This window comes from Mchenga conophoros, linkage group LG3 (genome assembly GCF_057382185.1).
Source record: "Mchenga conophoros isolate Kocher_MC1m ecotype Shallow Benthic linkage group LG3, M_conophoros_male_GT1.1, whole genome shotgun sequence".
Lineage (NCBI taxonomy): Eukaryota > Metazoa > Chordata > Actinopteri > Cichliformes > Cichlidae > Mchenga > Mchenga conophoros.
In genome coordinates, this window is record NC_140528.1 from 62,696,846 (window position 1) to 62,716,660 (window position 19,815).

At 41.8% G+C, this 19,815-nt stretch overlaps 1 protein-coding gene across 1 annotated transcript in view; it reads right to left on the bottom strand.

Annotated features, from left to right (window-relative positions):
- Nucleotides 1-19,815, bottom strand: part of actn3b (actinin alpha 3b) — a 37,342-nt gene that overhangs the window by 13,336 nt on the left and 4,191 nt on the right. Inside the window, exons 2-4 of the mRNA XM_085266162.1 lie at nt 2,682-2,796; nt 1,361-1,480; nt 1,176-1,262 (exon numbers count right to left, since the gene is read on the bottom strand). Coding sequence (XP_085122288.1) covers nt 1,176-1,262; nt 1,361-1,480; nt 2,682-2,796 — 322 coding nt within the window. The remainder of the gene's footprint in view (nt 1-1,175; nt 1,263-1,360; nt 1,481-2,681; nt 2,797-19,815) is intronic.

Sequence of the window (19,815 nt, forward strand, 5' to 3'; positions counted from 1 at the left end):
CCCTCTAATATATTTACTACCAGGTCATGTGCCAATCATCGCGGTTCTTAACTTTCATGGGTAGTCGTTTCAGTTGCTTGGCTAAAGTTTACTTCTGATCGTGCCCACTTCCTGTCCACAGTGGTACCTGTAGCTCTGCTGCATGTCATTCACTTTCTGTGGTCATTGGTTGCTATGGTGCTGCAAATCATTTCTAGTGTGCACGCAATTTAAGATATTATTACATTACTTAAGATAGCTTTGCATGACCATACAGTTTGAAATAAGCTTTATTTAGCTAAAACTGGGCCTTGGTTCATTCTCTGTCAGAAACTAGACATTTTATTTCCTCTTCCTCTTTGATTGGCTTTCCTTTGCAAACAGAAGATGACCATATTAGGATATCTGCTCTTAGTGACATCATACAGAGCTGAGAGTAGAATGGTCTGAAACTGAGTGCTGAGAAGTCTCAAGGAGATGTTGAATATGAGCATCTACAGTTTTAACAGTATATATACACTTGTGTGTGTGTGTGTGTGTGTGTGTGTGTGTGTGTGTGTGTGTGTGTGTGTGGTTTATCTCATTTCCTAAGAAGATGACTCAGAATGCCCTTCACAGATTTGACTGACTAGACATATCCAAGCTGCAGTGCTCGTGCTGTTGGTTTGCTTTCATAAAGTGCATAAAGGCAAAAACACAGGTCATTTTAGCTCATTGCTAGGTGGTTGCCAGGCAACATTTTGGCATCATAAAACATTATGCACAAATTAAGAGTTGCGGATATAAGCTAAATGTTATTATTGTGAAATAAAAATGATATGGTGCTTTTATAAAGTGTTGTAAAGCTGAAAATGGTGCTTCAGGGGCCTGAGATGCACCTGTGTGCCAAGTTTGGTTGTTCAGCTCCTGATTGTGTGGGAGGAGTTGGCAGCCAAAGAAACAAATAAACACACAGAGATTTTGTGTATTCTAGCAAGATGTGTTTAACTTTGCGTTCACGTGACTGTATTTGAGACACAGACAACTGTCTCTGTCTGTTGTGCTCAGGCATGGTGACTGCTCCAGCAGTTTGGCCAAACTCTTGCAAAGACTAATTGCAAACTCATAACTCGTGCATTATCTCACTATTTAAGTGACAACCACTAAAAAAGTTAATTTAAGCTTAAAAAATTCAGTGTTGCTTTATGGAAACACACCTTCCACAGAGATGTCCTGGATGGCAAAACGCAGGATGATGGTCCAGATCATACCAAGAGTCATCTTCACGTTACCGTCGACGATTTCTACAAAACCAAACACACGGACGCGTGTTACTCATCTTAGCAGATCCTGATGAATTAATCAGATAAAACTCAGACTCATTTTAAAGGTCTTGTCTCACCCTCAGCACCAATAGACACCAGCTTGACCCCCTTGCTGCAGATGAAGTCCAAAGCTTTGTTAACGTTGGCGATCTTGTGGAAACGCATCTTGCCTTTGTCGGGTTTGGGCAGCCTCTCACCTGAGAAAGACGAGGAACAGATTTATTAGCTCGTCCATCAAGCTGCTCAGTAGTTATTTTTTAAGCTAAGTGTCAAGGAAAAATACACCATCTCCAAGAACATGTGATCTCAATTTTACTTGTTTGTGTTAGTTTATTTACCAAAGAACACAGTTATGAATTATAAGAGTAATTCCATTCATGAAACCTGCAGAGATGTAGCCAATGTGACACCACCTGTTACTATGTAGTCTACAGTTTTCAATATTCTAGCTCAGGATTTTGATCATCACCATCTCAGTTTTTTTGGTTTTCTCGTTTTTAAACCAGACATCACAAAAGACAAGTAGACCTGCCAGGGAAATGCTGCGAACTAGTCAATCACAAGGTAGAACCGCCTACTTTATCCTATACAGAGTTTATTAAAAAGAATGATCCGACTCCAAAAAGCTGTAATCCTGCAGCGTTCACTGGTAACATTTGACACACGTACTGTTAGAAAGCGCGGATTCATGAGTTTCACGTGGTTGCTGGCAGGTAGCGACGGAAGTATTCAGCCATACATTTTAAAATTTACCACAAGTTTCTATGTTCGTTAGATGATTCTTTCTGATACAACAGTCAGAAATTAAAAAAATATGACTTAAAACTTGAAATAGAAACTAACACTGAAAGTTTTCATTGATGTCATAAAATCACGTGAGTGATAGTTTAATGTTCCTCTTAGATTTCCTTTACAGTCAGACTTTGTTCAGTCTCCCCCTGGTGGCCACAAGAAAGAATGCAAGTACTTTATTTGTTTTTTTTTAAACGTCTCCATCTTTGAGATACAGTCTTCTTATTTTCAACTAACTGTTTTAAAACAGATTTTTTTGCTGTTCTCCATCATTATGCAAATGAGTAAATCATTACTATAGTCTGACAGGAATTATAGAAAATTATATATAAAGTGATGATGACTGCTGGATTTTATAGATGGAAGAAGGTACAGAGTGGGAGTGAAACCAACAATGTTTAGGAGTTTGAGTAATCAACATCAGTCTCATTCTACAAAGAAAATGACAAAAAAAAAAGAAAAAAAAAAAAAGAAGTGTCACCAAAATAGCAAAAGATCTGCTCTTTTCTTACCACAAGGATGTGCCAAATCCAAGTATGTGATCCGGTATCATTCAGTTTTTAAATGTGTATACATGCATGGGTGTGTGCTCTCAATGACATCCACCTGATATGACCTCCAGCAGCAGCATGAGTTTGAGGCCATTTCTGAAATCCTCTTCAATGTTCTCAATCTGTGTCCCGGCCTTCCTCAAGTGGGAGTTACACCAAGCTGTGAAGGTCTAAAGGAGAGAAGAGACGGAGGCTCACAGGTCATATGTACCACATATTACACATTTGCATTCACAGACTTGACCTGCCGTGCACGCACACACATACATCACACAGAGAGCCAGAAACACACGGTTTTACAAACTTTACACACACAATTTGATGCTTCCCCTTTGAAACCGGGGTCACAAAATGCTTAGCGAGGCCCGAGCTGTCCTCTTTAATCTGTGACCTTTCTGCGACTGCGGCTGCTGAGGGAGAGCGGGCGCAGTCACACTCTGACACTTGTGTCAGTTTGACGGCCGCTTGATCTTAGTTCAATCTGACTTTGGGCTCAGATCATTCTGACGTGTGCTTTTTGAAGCTGTGGAACTTCCCAGATGAATTCATAAGAGGATGAATGACGCTCACTGTAATAAACAGGTGTAATCTGCAGAACTAACATGTGATAATTACCAAGAGGTGTTTGAGTCATTTGTATGCTTGGTTTAACTAATAATGGATGCATTTCTGGACACTTTTGCATTTTAATTAGGACTCTGCACTTTAGGAAACGTGCACACCACGAAACATACTTTCACATGAGAACTCTTAAATATTTAATGATTATTTATTGAACATTTTAATGATTCTATTTTCCAGACACATGATGAGGATAAATAGATAATACTAGCCACTAATTCTGCTGATTAGCATGTGTCCCAGGGGGTCTGAAGACTATTTAAAGATTCTGGGAGAGACCAAGGTGGAAAGGGTGGGGGGAGTTGCTGGGGTTGCCAGTGGGCTGCCAGTTGTCAGTTAGAAGGTATACGTTTGCTCCTGGTAGAGGCTGCCACGTTAAGCTGGTGAACTGAAGCCTCGATAAATAAATAAAACAAACTTGTGCTGCTCAATGGTCATTTGTTACACATGCAAAAGACTCCTCAGCATCAGCGCCATCCATTTCAACAGCTGGACATTCAAGTGCAGTAAAGTGAAGTCTGCAAGTGTTCAGGAAGGTACCTGTTATTAAAAAATAAATTTAAAAAAAAAAAAAAAAAATCACACATTTTACTCGGGCGCTACGTCTTTCAGTAGCTACAAATCACCCGTTTTGGAAACCAAGCTGCTCACTGAGTGATGGTGGCGTGTGTAATAGACAGAAATGGCTCTTAAGCGCTGAGTGCTTGCCTTCGGTCTGTCTGGAAAACTGCCTAATGGCGTCAGGCGTACGTGCAGGGGACAATTCAGTGCGCCATTCAATCAATCAATCAGCTGCTGAAAGGTATTTCTGAGAGGCTTTCCATGCTGTTTAGCTTTAATCTGAAAAAAACAAAACAAAACAAAAACGTGTGTGTGCGCTTGTGTTCAAACTCAGGGGTGTGAGTGTGCGTTAGGGCTTCTGCTGTAGAGCCAAAACTTTGCCAGGGTTTGGAGGATGCGGGGGTGTCGAAGCAGAATAAGTACATGAGCTGAATAACTAACTACAGATGATTGTGTGGGTGGAGTGAGGAGAGACACAGAGAGAGAGGGAGATGTATAAAGTAGCAATGAAACAGGGTTTGTGCTCAGTAGGTAAAAACATAAATTTCCCAACACAGCAAAGCACATTAAATAGCCCAGGAATCAAAATGCATGTGCCCTTTAAAGTAAGTGGGTGTGTGTTTATGCCTATATGAGCTTCCAGGCCTCGCGTCTGCATCTGCCTGCGCAGACAGAAAAGCAAAGACGCAAAGTACCAGAGACACAGATAAGACAGAGATGTCTGAGTGGAAGAGGAGAAAAAGTAGCAAATTAGAGTGAAGGGAAAGTACAGCATGTGGGGGAGAGTAGACACTGCTCATCTCTGCATGTGCTCTAGAGCTGAAATGATTATCTAATTAGTTGATGGAGTGAAAAATGAATTAACCTGATGACTAATTGAAGCAAATTTCCTTGTTCCTGTTTCACAGCTCTAATGATTTTCTGCCCGCTGTTATGTAAATGCAAACTGAACATATTCATCATTTTTTGACATTTTATAGATAAACCGTTACATAAAGAGTTTTCAGGGCTGACTCTGCTTCACTCACACTGATTTTCTCTCCTTCCTGGAGGAGACTGGTGATGGGCTGAAAGTTTCTTATAATTAAACAGATGCAATGTAAGCATGTGATGATTTATAATATACTTTATACAGAGTTGCTTAGAAGCCAATATTCAGTTTGACCGCGTTTATTCTTCAACACAGTCTGAACTCTCTTAGTCAGTCTTTCCATTTCTTTAAGCAGGAATAGTTCTCCAGGCTTCTTGAAGGACATTCAAAGCTCTTCCTTGGATGTTTCTGCCTTTTGTTCTGTTCTCTGTCGAAATGATCCCACACTGCTACAGTGTTGAAGTCAGGGCTCTAAGGAGGCCAATCCACAACAGCTTTTATTGCAATGGCAGTCTGTTTGCTGAAAAATGAAGCCGTTTCCAGATGATATTACATGGTGCTCAAAATCTGGTGGTACTTTCTGTGCTCATAATTCTTCAATTTTGGCAAAATCTTCAACACCACTGGCTGCAATACAGCCCAAACCATGACAGAGGCTCCACTGCGTTTTACGGGTGACTGCAGACTCACAGTTGTACCTCTCTCCTGACCTCCTGTGCACATACCGATGATGTAAAATCTGGATTCGTGACTTCATCACACCTGTTGCTATCGATTTTCAGTCCAGTTCTTGTGCAATTTGGGATACCTCAATCATCATGTTTCTTAAGAATGGCTTCTTCACAGCCACCCTTCCACTGAGACACTAAATGGAGTACCTGAAGAGCCGAATGGAGGTCCTGTATCAGATCTTTGCTAGGTTTTTTCCCCCCTATTTCTTAAGAATATGACTTTCAAATACTGTCCATCTGCTGCAGAGAGCATCTTAGGCCTGAGAGGCCTTCTTATGTCCTCCACTAGTCCAGTTTCCTATTTTTTTTAAAGGAGAGACTGCACACCATGCCAAGGTTTCTGCTTACAGCCCTTTGGGAATCTTTGGTATTTTGCTTAAATTCAGCTAAATAAATGGGAACAAGTTGTGTGTTTTTACGAGAAGCTGCTAATAACAAATTTCCTAAAGATACAAATTAAAATCGGTTCTTTGCTAAGTTGTCTGTTATGTGTATTCACAACACTTGATCACCACTAGAAGCCTTTTTTAGGCTCAGGCGATTCATGGGTCATGTATACATTAAAAAAAGGCCAAAAATGATTACCTAAACATTATGAGTTCGAATGCATGTTTTTGACCTAAAAAAAAAAAAAAAACAACTTTTTTGAAGACTATAAAAAAGAACTTTTGATGTGATCTTAGGATCAACGGTCATCAGTGGAAGTACCTTATTTAAATGCAAATTAGAGACTTGGTTTCTTTGCATAATATTTCCATCTTAAGCTACTTTAAATGTGTCCCATTACAGTGTTTTGGGTTTTATTGACCAGCTGTTTGGATTTAGTTAAATATTCTGTGAGATTTAGTGTTTTGTGCGATCTGGCCTAATTTGTAATCGCACAGAAGAAAACTTTTACTTTTGACCAAGTATTTTTATACTCCAGTACAAGTAGTTTTACTATTAGAATCACTGTCTTTTGCCAGATTTGGACATTTGGAAACTAAATTTGTCACACCTGGAAATCAAAAATGGATTCAATCTGAATTTGAGATTGAAGGTCAAAGAAAAGGAGACTCGTAGACAAAGAAGCAGCAAAGCGGAGGAGCGGAGAGGAGTGACAGGAATGCCCAAGCCCTGCTGTAATTTGATGTAAGGGTCTGGAGGGGAGAAGAGACCGCCTGTCCAACCAGCAGGTGCTCATCTCCTTTGCCATGCATGACCAAATTTAGACAGACTCCTAATCCAGCACGCACAGACCACCCGGCCAAACTGGAGAGGGGACAAGGAGGTGTGTGACGGAGAACGGAGGAGGTGGAGGCAGGGAGGTGGGCGGTAGGTGTGGAGGCTAAAATAGGTGGAAAAGGAGGAGAAAGAGCTGCGAAGGGGAGGGGAGGGGCAAGGAGTGAGGGGAGGTGGTGGAGGCTAAATCGGATTGCCATGGGACACCAGTGGACAGCTGAGAAGGCAGGATTCCTGAGGTGAACTGTAAGAGTCCAAGACAGGAGGAGGAGGAGGAGGAAGGAATGGATTTAAGAATACGATGAGATATAAAATAATAACTTGAGAAAGTGTGGGAAAGATGAGAGGGGTGATGCCGCGTCTACATCAAAGGGAGAGCTGTTAGAAGCTGGAGTGGCGCTAAGTGAAATTAAGGATTCACTTAACCTGGAGACACAAACACAATCACAGATTCATTAAATCCAAAACGCTGCATGAGCCTCAGATAAAAAAACAACAATTAACTGTGACACATGTGAAACTACAGCTGATACTTTTCTCCGTCTGTGCTGTACCGCTTCATTATCTCTCCCCACCCGCCAGCCGGCCCCTCCTCGGTCTGCTGTAACGCCTGTGGTGGTCGTCAAAGTCCGCCGGCATGAAGTCACCCTCCATCCCAGCATCCTCCCCCCTCCCCTCTTCTTTCTTCTGTCTGTCTGCACCTGTTGGTCCGTCCTGGCTCAGCTCAGCTGGGACCTTTTTACTTGTAAAATGAGGTCACAGTGTAGCCCAGCTGAATGCCCGTCATGACTACGTCCCCCCAGGAGACCCAGGGATGCAGACCCCCCACCCTCCAAATACATCTGACACACACACACGTTCCCACACATTCTTCCTCCCATCTCAACGGGCTATGAGCTCCTGATAATGTCAGCTACCCAGGCTGTTCATCACAGAGCTGACGCAACCGCAAGCTCTTTACGGCTCCTGAAAAGAACGCACATGCTAGCAGAAGATGCAGATTAATTACTTTGTTGGAGGGATAAGCACGACTAATGTAGACTAGATGATTAAAGGCTGGTGCCCTCATCAGCAAGTGGCAGAACAACCTCTGGTTAGAGTTAATATTCATACTTTCTGACTACACAATGCCCGTTAGCTGCTAAGATGTTAGGAGCTAGCTGCCACTAGCTGGAGCTCTAGCTCCAGTAGATGACAGCACGACCGCTAACCAGAGATGCTCAGACCGCCTGCTCCATAGACACCTTCTTGAAGATGTACTCTCTCCAGAGTGTCCTGGTCTCCTTCCAGTAGGTAGAACACCTCACTTTGGAACAAGCATCATCATTATCAGACGCACAAACCACCTCAGCCAGCTCCTTTAAAGGTAGAGGAGTAGCAGCTCCCCTCTGAGCCCTGCCTGCTGCTCTTTATATGAAGCACATTACTGTATCATTCTTTCACATATTAACCCTCGTGAGCTCGGCCATAGGTGGGGGTAGGAACACAGACTGACGATTCTCACGTTTCATTAAAAAAGACATGAATGTAAAAATGATATCAAGACGACTGATTGATTATAATTTGAAGAATCAGTGCCAAAGCTCAAAAACATCCTCTTTTCCCCGACACCTTAAACATCATCTTCCAGCTGTGAACCCTTTTTGCTATTATGAAAAATGTCGGCTAATGATTATAAAACTATATTTAAAATGAAGGATTATTAGAATGTCGATATGTCAAACGTTAGGAGATGCTTTTAGTAATGCTTCTTTTAATGAGGTTACATTTAAGAAAAGCCTTCCATCATAAAGTGAGTGCCGCATGACACGGCGGCCGTAAAGTGGGATTATATTGAGTTTACCTCCCGCATAAATCTCAGCGCCCTGCGTGCACAAAATAGCCTTCCACAGCTGACCATCACACACACAGACACACACACACACACAGTCAGCTGTAGTTGACTTGATGATTAGTCCAGACTGAGTGCTGCTCCACATATATCAACCCTGTCTTTGCACTTTCATAGCTCCATTTCTCTGCCTCAGCCTCTCCTAAGGAAATCTAAATAAATAAGAAAATAATACATAGATAAATAAATATAAATCACTTCTAATAAGATGCATAATTACATAAACCTTCAGGACAAGCTCAGCTTACACCTCACCTCTTTGCACTACTGCGTCGCTGGCTGCAGGCCTTTTTTTTTTTCCCCAAAAGAGTGTTTAGATTTAATTACAAAAGTCTACAGTAGCTGATTTCACTAATTAGTGCCTTCGATCACACGAGGCTGATCCAATTACAGAAATATGTTTGTCTGGAATAAAAATGTGCACAGCGATGTGGCTTACAGGGAACACTGCCAGCGCAGATCATCTCTGCATTTCTTTGTGTGCCAGTCTTAAGATTTGGTGCGTTTTAATCTGCTGATTGTGGAGGGAAATTATAAGGTCTGTGATGTGGAGCAGAATTAAAAACAACAAGCAGAGCGTTAGAAAAACAAATTGGCAGCACTTGGTGGTAGAAAAGCAGTTAAATCGATTGTAAACCATTTTCGGAAGTCTCTGTTATTGTCAGTAAGTGCTGCGTTTTAGAGCATCACTTAGCGAGGCCATGATGGAGGAAGACAGGACGCTTTCACTGCTGCGCTCAACTCTAAGCCCCTAACCTCATTCTTTCAACTTTCGTTAGTTTAAATAAAGAATAATGGTGAGGGTGCACAGAAAAGTATTCTTTTTCATTCTCTAGCATTTGTCCTGTGGTTTGTAACTAAAGTGTTTTGAGCCCAGCTCTATAAAGTCTGAGTTCTCCATAGTACAGAAAGCAAAGGGTTTGTTGAAAATCTATAACCTGTCAGCATGTTGTGACTGAAGTGGAGTCTCTGCGCTGGATGTTTAGGATTTGAGCTTATGAGTGGAGCCAATCACAGGTCTTTCCCAACCAGATCAGGTGAATAGTCCAGAGTAAAACATGAGAAAAGTCATGGGACGTAAAGAGACTGAGTGGCTGCCTTCTTTAGATGGGCCTAGCCCAGCGTAGCTCCTGTGGCATCACTCATAGTTTCTGAGCATTTCTGCTTGCACCCCCCACCCCAATGTGACGACAAGGGGCAGGTATGGCTGTGAAACCCCATGCTTATTGGCTAATACTTGTGGTTGTTTATTATCCAATGAGAGTGCAGTTTCATACTGCAGCTAATCATTCATTTTGATGATAGTTTGACCAGCGTTTACAAATCAGACTTTATTAAATCATCCAAAATGAGTCAAACATATGAGGAAAGTGTTCACATGATGTTGTGTCAGTATGTTTTATATAAAAATCTGTTCGTGTGGTTTGAAAGGAAAGAGCCAGTCTTCCCACAGTACACCTGCATGTGCCCAGCCTTAATTTAGCCCAGGTATTTATGTCTGTGCCACTTTAAAAATAGCCTGCCTGCAGGGCTGACATTTGGGACCCCATTCACACCTGTCCACTACAGCTACCTTTGGTCACACTGTTCAGCACCCATGTACAAACCGGTGACAGCTCACTCACATGCATGAAAACACTGCGCTCTTTTATTTACGAGGTATTTATGCTTGTGATTCAGGGCTAAGATTAAATCCAGAGGAAGATTAAATTCAGAGGAAGACAATAAAAATAATGCATATACTGCTGTGAGCACTGAAGATGCAATTATTGCTCTGAAAACTACCAAAAGCCATAAATCTATTTATAGCCGTGTCGATTTTGAACCGCGAGCACGTCAGTCCACCTGTCGGGCAGCAATGACTGTTTGCACAGAGAGCAGCAGATGCACCCTTTCCCCCTCTGCAATCAAAAGCTGCAGCTTCCAGAGTCAACAGACCACAGGTCAGTACTTATTAAAAACACACACAGACACAACCCCTGAACTGCTCCTGCTCATTTCATTCGCTGCGTTTTTAAGCTACAATAATCCGTCTCGTCATCAGTTTTTGGTTTAATTTACATATAATGCATAAATAACTCAGTAAAATATTCTGTGAGGTTTGCTTGCACCACACAAGCTGCTGTGATTTAACTACACTGACAGAGAGAGCAGGAAATGTCACAGGCTGTGTTTCTGTGTCACTGTATGGCCAAAGTGCACAGCCTGCTCTCTGTGAGCACTGCCGAGCTCTCCTCTTGATCACACTCAAAAACCAAAAAATTAAAAACCCAAATAAATAAGCCTCTTGCATCGACGCCGCTGTTCACATTTGTAAAATACTTTGGAGAGCTGCTGACATGATGACATTTCCAGGATTTGCACATGAAAACACTGACGGCGCTTATGTAAGTCCTCAATCACGACACTTCTGACAGACTGGAACAGCCGCGGTTGAGCCATATGAGCTCTGAGTGGACAAACAACACTCCCATCAAGGCTCGTCATCTCAAACAAGTGTCAGTAAAGAAGAAAATCACAGCACTTCTGAAACTACGACTGTTGGTGTGTGTGTGAGAGAGGCAAACTCAAATCCACACTAATAAAAAGGTGTTCAGCTGTCAGCTACACCTAATGGAGAGAATTAGAAACATCATCTTTTCCTTTCAGCCTCTTAATGGCAAAACTAGAGCTTTACAATGAGGAACTATATTTTCAGCTATGTGTGTCTGACATCACTTTCCTCACATCAGAGCTCTCTAGTAAACAACGACTGCACCAAGTTCCTCCACCGAGGTTTTAAGAGTTGATAAAGTGACAGGACTGAAGTGGAGGAGGCTAACGGTTACAACACACAACAGGTGTCACCAATATTTAGGAACCACCAGCACTTCACCCCACCCGCCCCCCTTATAGTCTTTAAATACACCCCACCCCTCAAAAAGAGATCCGGAGCCCTGAACTTCGATGCCACGGGGATGATTTGGGAAAATGACGTAATGTATCCTAAACACACCTCTAACAGGCCAGCTGACCACTGCTGTGACACATGCTTAGATTGGATTTCAAATAAAACCAAACCACACAAAATTCAATTCATATCTGTTAAGAAAAAGGAAAATAACGAGCTAATCAAAGTAAATAATCAGTGGACGAACAAAGCTGGATGAAACGGTTAACTGGCACCAGCTGAATTTGAAAGAAAGAACTGCATAAAGCAACAGACTCAGCCAACAGTGACTCATATTTGGGGAAAAAGCAAATGAAGATTCACATTTTTCCAGCTTGAACTGGTTAAGCAGTTACTGGATGGATGGATATCAGCCAGTGTCAGGTAAAAGTACTGCACGAGCAGTTCTAAGTTGCATTTTCGGTCTGAACCTGTACCCGGCATGAATTTATCAGCCTTCCTTTCTGCTGCTTCTCTGTGAAGGATTAACAGCCTTATACCCAAAGATCCTGCTGACAACAAGGCCAGCGCTGGCCGCCAATGCAACACCGGTGCGTCCCAACCTGTGGATTTATGCCTGCGTTTAGAGGATAAAAGGGACTAGGACACCTCGTCCAGTCAGTGTGTGTGACAGTGTGTGCAAGGTGCCAGATGCCAGTGAGATATGCTGGGTGCACGTGGGACTTTAACAGGTGAGTGAACAGGTGGGGAAAGACAACAGCACTCCACCCATTATGGTAACGTTTAAAGATTTAAGGATGAGTTTTGTATGGACATATTGGATAAGCGGCATCATGTGCTGCATTTTGATCGGATTCAGAGCACTCAAGTTTGCCACCTTAGAGATTGGCAGTCGCTTCCAGATCAGGTATTCCATTTATTGTGTGTCCATGTCTGAACACCACCCAAGGGACAGGATGGCTAACCTGGTTTAGTCAATCACTCGCTCTGACACAACCATCTGTCTGAGTTGTCATATTAATTGCTTCGACTCCGTGAGGAAGAGGGGAAACATCGTGTCCCTCCCGGCTCCATTATGCTGCCTCACATTGTGTTCCACTGCTGCGTGGCTCCAGGTTGCTGCACTACCAGAATGATGATGCGAGCCACAAATGCCAGCCAGAATTTAACAGCATACCCTTACAAGCGCAATCTATGCACGAGTGTACGATGTGAACTGGAAATGCTGGCAGCAGCACAGATGCACGTTTTTCAAAATGTTGGTTTTATGTAAAAAAGACAAAAGAAGAGAAAGGACAGAAAAGTGAACGCAATTATTTAGAGGACAGATTCTTGGCATTTCCCTCAGTTGCACGTCATCTCAGTTCACTTTGCAGCGTCTTCGGGGACAAATGATTTAAAGTTGTCTGGTAGCTTTTTGTGATTCATGCTTTTATATAAGCTTCTCTGTCTGCCACGAAGTAACTCAGCCACAACAATGCAATACAGTTATCAACAGGCCGATGTCAGCTATCATCATTATCAACAGTTTGTCCTGAGAGGTCGAATAACCAAATCAAATGATCCAGGGTAAAGTTAACTAATTTGCAGTGCAGAAGAAGAAACTTGCAGAGAGCAGGGGAAATCCAATCAGAGGTAATAAAATCAGCAGACAATAATGCTGCCCACACAGATGGAACTACAGTGAAGTAAACATATAGAATCCATAATTGCCTCTTTGGGACTTTTAAGGGACATTTTCTCCTCAGTGACAGAGATATCACGTATATTGTACATCATATGATTGTCTTGCAGTGTTGTGGGAACATAATCATTAGAGACAGATGCATGAAAGATGGATGGAGAACTTCTGGTCTGAAATATGAAAATTTAAAGTATCTTCAAAACCCACCTAAACACCAGCAGGTGGCAGGTTGTCTGGTTGTAAATGTAAATCTATGAGAAAATTACATTTACACATCAAATTAATTAATTAAGTAAAATTTATAGACCTCAGAATGTGAGTCATGTGACCTCTAACATGATTTATAGTGGCTAGTTGGGATTTCACGATAAGAGACATTTAGCAGTCAGTGCCAAATGCCATGTTTCTCACAAAATGGTTGCTAATTAGCAAGATATATAAAATATATACAAAGTAGGAATGTCACCAGAACCGATACTTACGGTACTTGTTTTTCTTTGGTAACGTAGCCGTTGGCAGGGTATGTACCGAAGTGGTCTTCCAGACCTGAAGGGGGCAGTATAAAGCTACATGTGTCCTAGTCTACCCTTACATGCTGAACGGACGCCCACATCATCGGATAATAACTGATTTCCAAATTGCAATATGCAAACTTTTTGGTTTTTCAGACCAAGGAAGGAAATCCTTCCAATTTAGCAAAGCAGCTAAAAGGCCAACATTCAGATCTGTTTAAATAATAGTAAGTTTAACTTCATATTTAGAAAGGTACAAAGTGTCATCCTTCTCATTTTATCCTGAAATACACTATAATGTTTAGTTTGAGACAGCTGCATTACTGATGTGAAGTCAGCTTTGATCCATATTGTAAAATGTTTACAATAAAAGCTAATGCTAACATTAGCAGGCTACTCGGCAAAGATTCTAACGTTTTATTGTTTATTGTCAATAAAATATAATGTTGATAAGGAATATTTTTTGTCTAAATACACATTTTGTTTCATCTTTCTTTAATTTCATCTTGAATTAGGAACAAGCTAACTCTACTCATATTAGCACCAAATACTAAATCTTTGGGATTCATTACATCCCCAACACAACATTAGCCACTACAAACGGTTCAGCATGTGGCACGCTGGTTGATTTCTAAACGGCAAAGTTCTCTCAAACAAAAAAGTAACGTGTGTTTCAGCATAACACAACGTACTTCCATATCCAGCTATCGATAATTTGGGGCAAAGCTATCTCAGCGGCTTTGCTAGTCGCCGTCTTCCACATGTAGTTTTTCCTTGTGCTTGTGGGTGCCCTTCATCATGTAAGGACGCACAAGAATACTTGTAGTGGCGTGTTGTCTCCACAGTACCACCGTGTTTTCAGGATTTTGGCATCAAAAAGTATAAGTATTGGCTCTGGTGACATCCCTAGTGGCTACATCCATCTTCTACATACAGTCTGTGGTATTTGGCTCTAAACTGACTGTGGCAGGAGTCAGAGATTACAAAAAGCAATTAAATGACAACCATCCAATATTTGTTGAGTAATTTCACCCAAAACTACAAACTCACAGTGCAAACAAAAGGACTTGATTAATCCTGTGGCTGATATGAATTTCAGTGTGAACTTTCATGCCAGATAACACAAAAGCCAGCCAGCAGTCTTGTAAAGCTCTCTTTATATTGCCAGCTATGTGGAAGCAATGTCTGATGTACTACTTTAATTACTTGAAAAACTACCAATCAAAGTGAAAAGTTTTTTTTCACAGTGCTGTTACTTTAAATTGTCAGCTGGGGTGTATATAATAACCCTTATTTTCTGCTGGCACTGCAACACACACACACACACACACACACACACACACACACACACACACACACACACACACACACACACACACACACACACTCGCGCCATCCTTATCTTGCATTGTTCACTCTATTACAGCTTTCAGCCTCTTTCTTGTTACATGAGTGAGCAGGTGAATTGACTGTGTGATTGATGGTGGAGAATAAAGGTGAGTGTACAGGTTCACGGTGGCTGCATGTCGACTCTTTTGTCGTTTAATGAGCTCTGGACTTGAAGACTGACGGTGGGGGAGATAAATTGGTGTAAGTGGTTGCGGAGGATTTATGACAGTGCGCCTGCGACTGAGGATGGGGGTGGTGGTGGTGGTGGTGGCGGGGGGTTGTTTCTAATTTCAGTAGGCAAGTTCTTTCTCTGTAATAAGAGGCAAAACTCTCCAGGCAGATCTGGGGTCAGCTAATTCCATCTCGACAGAAACCTCGACCGTGAAAAAAAAAAAACGGTGTGTGAAACTGATCCGAGGCTGCCTCTAGTAGATGCGCCCCAGCTACAATTCTCAGCATTCATTTAGCCAAAAGAGCAAGTCACAGATGACCTTGTGATTTTGACTTCGGCCTCCATTAGAGAACCACAAAAAGGCTATTGAATCCTCGGGTCAGGCGATCCCACAACTCTGGTTTCATTTTGTTATTTGCGGGTTGTGAAGCTAAAGCCAGAATGAGCACACATGACGGCTGCTTCGTCATTCCTCAGTTTGCATCCATGTGGTGAGCTCAGACATAAGCAATCATTGGAGCAGGCCGATGATAAAAAGCCCACATCTGTTTCGGAAGGACACACGAGGGTAAAATTAGTCAAATAAAAATTACGTTTTCTTGCCATTTAATTTTCTTTTCGGTATTTCTTTTAAATATGACCTGCTAGAACTCTTCTCGACATTAACCATTAATAAAGACAAAGGAGCTTGCAAAGAAAAGCGTCTGGACTTCTTTAAGTTGCTTGAAGACGTTTCACCTCTCATCCGAGAAGCTTCTTCAGTTCTAAGGTCAAATGGTGGAGAGTCCGTTTTGAGATCCCTTCCCAGACGCCTTAACGCCCACTCACATCCTGGGCCATCTGACCTCAGGAATTCGCATGATAAGGTGGGGCCAGGTTTCACAATGAACACACCCGAAACTCTGGCTGATTGGGACGCCCAGTTTCCCACCTTGTCTCAGGTGATTAGAGGATCATCAGGGGGTCCTTTTGTCCCTCTGTGGGGGGAAACTCCCACTACACAGCAAAATCTCCAGTGTTAAATTAACACTGGAGAGTGTCTATATGGGTCCACACCTCTGAGTGTTAAATACAACACTGTTGAGTGTTAAATTAACACTTTTGACAGTGTTATATGTTTAAAAGTAACCTAGTCAGTTTTGAAGATTAACAATGGCTAACACTGAGCAGTGCTGATTTTCTAACACTGGAATATTTCTAACATTTTGAGTTATTTTCCAGTGTTAGAAAATCAGCACTGCTCAGTGTTAGCCATTGTTAATCTTCAAAACTGACTAGGTTACTTTTAAACATATAACACTGTCAAAAGTGTTAATTTAACACTCAACAGTGTTGTATTTAACACTCAGAGGTGTGGACCCATATAGACACTCTCCAGTGTTAATTTAACACTGGAGATTTTGCTGTGTAGGTTTATATCTGGGACTCTCCACCATTTGACCTTAGAACTGAAGAAGCTTCTCGGATGAGAGGTGAAACGTCTTCAAGCAACTTAAAGAAGTCCAGACGCTTTTCTTTGCAAGCTCCTTTGACTACGATGACCTGGATGACTGAGAACCTTCACAGACATTAATAAAGACGCCGTTTTAATAGGAACATCTGTAAGTCATTTTGCATGAATATAGAACCTGGAGGCTGCTGCTGTGCAACACTCGACCCATAAGCTCGTCTTAAAACCTTTAATAAAGTAAAATATATACATTTACAGCTGACTGTCAGTTAAGTAAATAACTCTGTTATTTTGCTTTGGTTTTTGGTATTTGAAACTGGAGCTGCCTCCACAGAATAGCATACAGCTTTTAAAGCCATTATAAAGCACATAATGATATCCCTGTGACCTCAGTCCTATCATGAGGCACAGACTCACCATCTCATCCTCTGCGGCCTATAAATATCCAGTGCATGCAGCAAGCACTCAGCCCTAACATTATGAGCTTAGCTCACTTTTTATAAAGACAGGTTCAGGTGTCTCATTCGTCTCATTACTACATGAAAACTCAATAGCATACACACTGCCTGGACCTGAGGTGACATTTTGCAGGTGTTTGGCCATCTGTCCTCTAGGTGTGTTTAGTTACCGAGGGGCACGGCGCTTGGCGGGCTTCTGTTGTCTTCTCTCATGCAGCATTTTCTCCGTTTTCAACACCAGGAATGAGCCTGAGGAGTACGAACAGCTGAAACTGGGAGGTGTGAAACTCAAACATACCTGCGTGCTGCTTTAGCTCAGTTTGATGCACAGAACTGCAAGGCAGCACCGCCGTGGTCACTCCGGCAGTTTTCATCTACCACTTTAAACCCTTTTATTCCATACAGGCTGTGATTAGATCAAGATGGCGGCTCTCACAGCTCATCAATCACCGTTTCTTCTTTTGACTCCGACGCTGCACCATGCTCGTATCATGTATCTGCTTTTACCGTTACAAGACTCTGCAACAACTTTCTGCCGTCAGACTGTTTCATTCCTTACAAGAACTCACAAATCATGCAGTGCATACAGTGTAACACCATGAAGAAGTAGCCCTCCACACACACACACGCACACACACACATAAGAGATACAGTCCTCAGCCATTCCCACTGCCTCCTCGGGCTCCTGCGCCTGCACTAAAGCAGTTTATAGAAGCCTCCCTACATGGACACAACTTCTGGAATAGCAACTGCTATTTGATCTGACTGCGGGCTCTCTCACCTCTCCGCTTACGTTGAGCTCTCATACAGGTGCACAAAAACAGATACGGTATACATGGACACAATTTAAGAGTAAAACTGAAAAAGTTCTGCAAAGTTTGCAGGGCAATTCTCTTGTTTTAAGAAATGTCTTATTTAGTGATCAATACAGATACGACAAAGGGCTTTATTGTGATAAAGTGTTGTAGAAGCAGCAACTATGTTTCAGATGGCATCCCTGTCAATTTTTCTTTGGCTGCGAGCACCAAAACGTCTCCTCTGAGCTCCTAAATAAGTGCAAGCTCCACAGGTCTGGGAAATTAAAACACACTGCGATCACATTAGCGGTGTTACTGTTCCTTCACATGTCACATGACTGAGTGAATTATGGGAGGGGAACGTAAGATGCCTCTTCTCTCAGATGCATCTTGGGATTAGGTAGAGAAGCACAGGCGGTGAGCAGGGATGAGTAAAGGGGGCCTGATGAGCCAAATTACAAATCAGATCTGCAATAAAGATGCAAATTATTATAAAGTGGAGCAGATGAAGTCTCTAGAAAGACTCTCTGCTCCATTCTGTTACCTTTTTTCATCAACTCACTTGATGATATATGATGCAAATGCTTCGATGATGCTGTGATTGTTGAGTTTAACGATGAGCATCGAGGTAGCAGACAGCAGCCAGGCTGGTGAAGCATTGAAAAGTTGATAAGTAGCTTTTATGTGGAGCCGTGCTGCAGCATTGCTGACATTTAAGGCATAATTAATGTCGCTAATCTTTGGAGATTCATTTTTTAACATAAATGTCCGCATGATGCTTTTTCAAATCGTCGTCTCTGAGGAGGTCCACTGCTTTAGCGCCGTCTCCGAGCATCAAGTATGAGATATCAACGACCCGGTCTGCCTGCCACGCTGGTGATCCCTCGTTGAAATGTAATAAAATGAGATTAGACAAGAATAGACTGGATTATTCAGCCTGTTAAGATCTCTCCTGGCCCACACAGAAGGACTTTACATTAGGCTGAGTGGGTAAATATCACATTACTCAATCTAACGTCATAACAGTTGGCTCTGATGGTGGACGCTGTTTGGACCACTTCATTTTGCACCGTGTGAAAGAAAATGTAACGCAACAGGAAAGCAGAGAGAAAACAAATGTTTCACTGCAAATCTTAGAAGCAGAGATCATAATTATGATGTTGCACCATATTGTAAGTCTGTGTGAGAGTGTATATTTTTATATTGTTATTAATATATAGTTTAGATCTGTGCTGCTAAACAATTTCTCATTGATTCTGCAACAATGACAACAAAGATGTTAAATAAAGATCTGATCTTAGAATTAGGTTGAAGATCACTTAATGTGAGATGACTGGACAAACTCAGTGCTGCTGTAGAAAATGAAAATAAACAAACACTATGATATGATAGACTATGAGAGGCTTCCACTTAATAATAGAATTCTACTTTAAAACATGTCTAGAGGCTGTTGTTGCGTTTTTACAAAGGCCTCGATGTGCACGGGGGAACTGATTAAATTTAGCCCAAATTTTTTGCAGATTTCTCTTTTTCTAACATGTTGAGAGATTTAGTGTGTTTTCCAACAGGATTTGTGAAAAAGGTTTTTCTATATGATTGTTTCCCCTTTTCTAATTATGCTTCTGTTTGCAGAACAAGAACATGATGTGTTGTGTTGGAGTGGAGATGACACAGATACCTGCATTTTACTCCTGATTGGGCCTCATCACGCAGAACTTGTCCTCCCCCGATACTTCGTCGAACACCCATTCATTAGATCTCGATTAAAATAGTGTGTTAGTGTAATTCAATTCAATTGTATTACTGTAGCACTTGATCACAGCAGTTCCCTCAAGGGGCTTGATACTCTAAGGTAAAGACTCTACAATAATAGAGAAAACCCAACAATCAGAAGATGAGTGAGCACTTTGGCAACAGTGGGAAGGAAAAACTCCCTTTTAA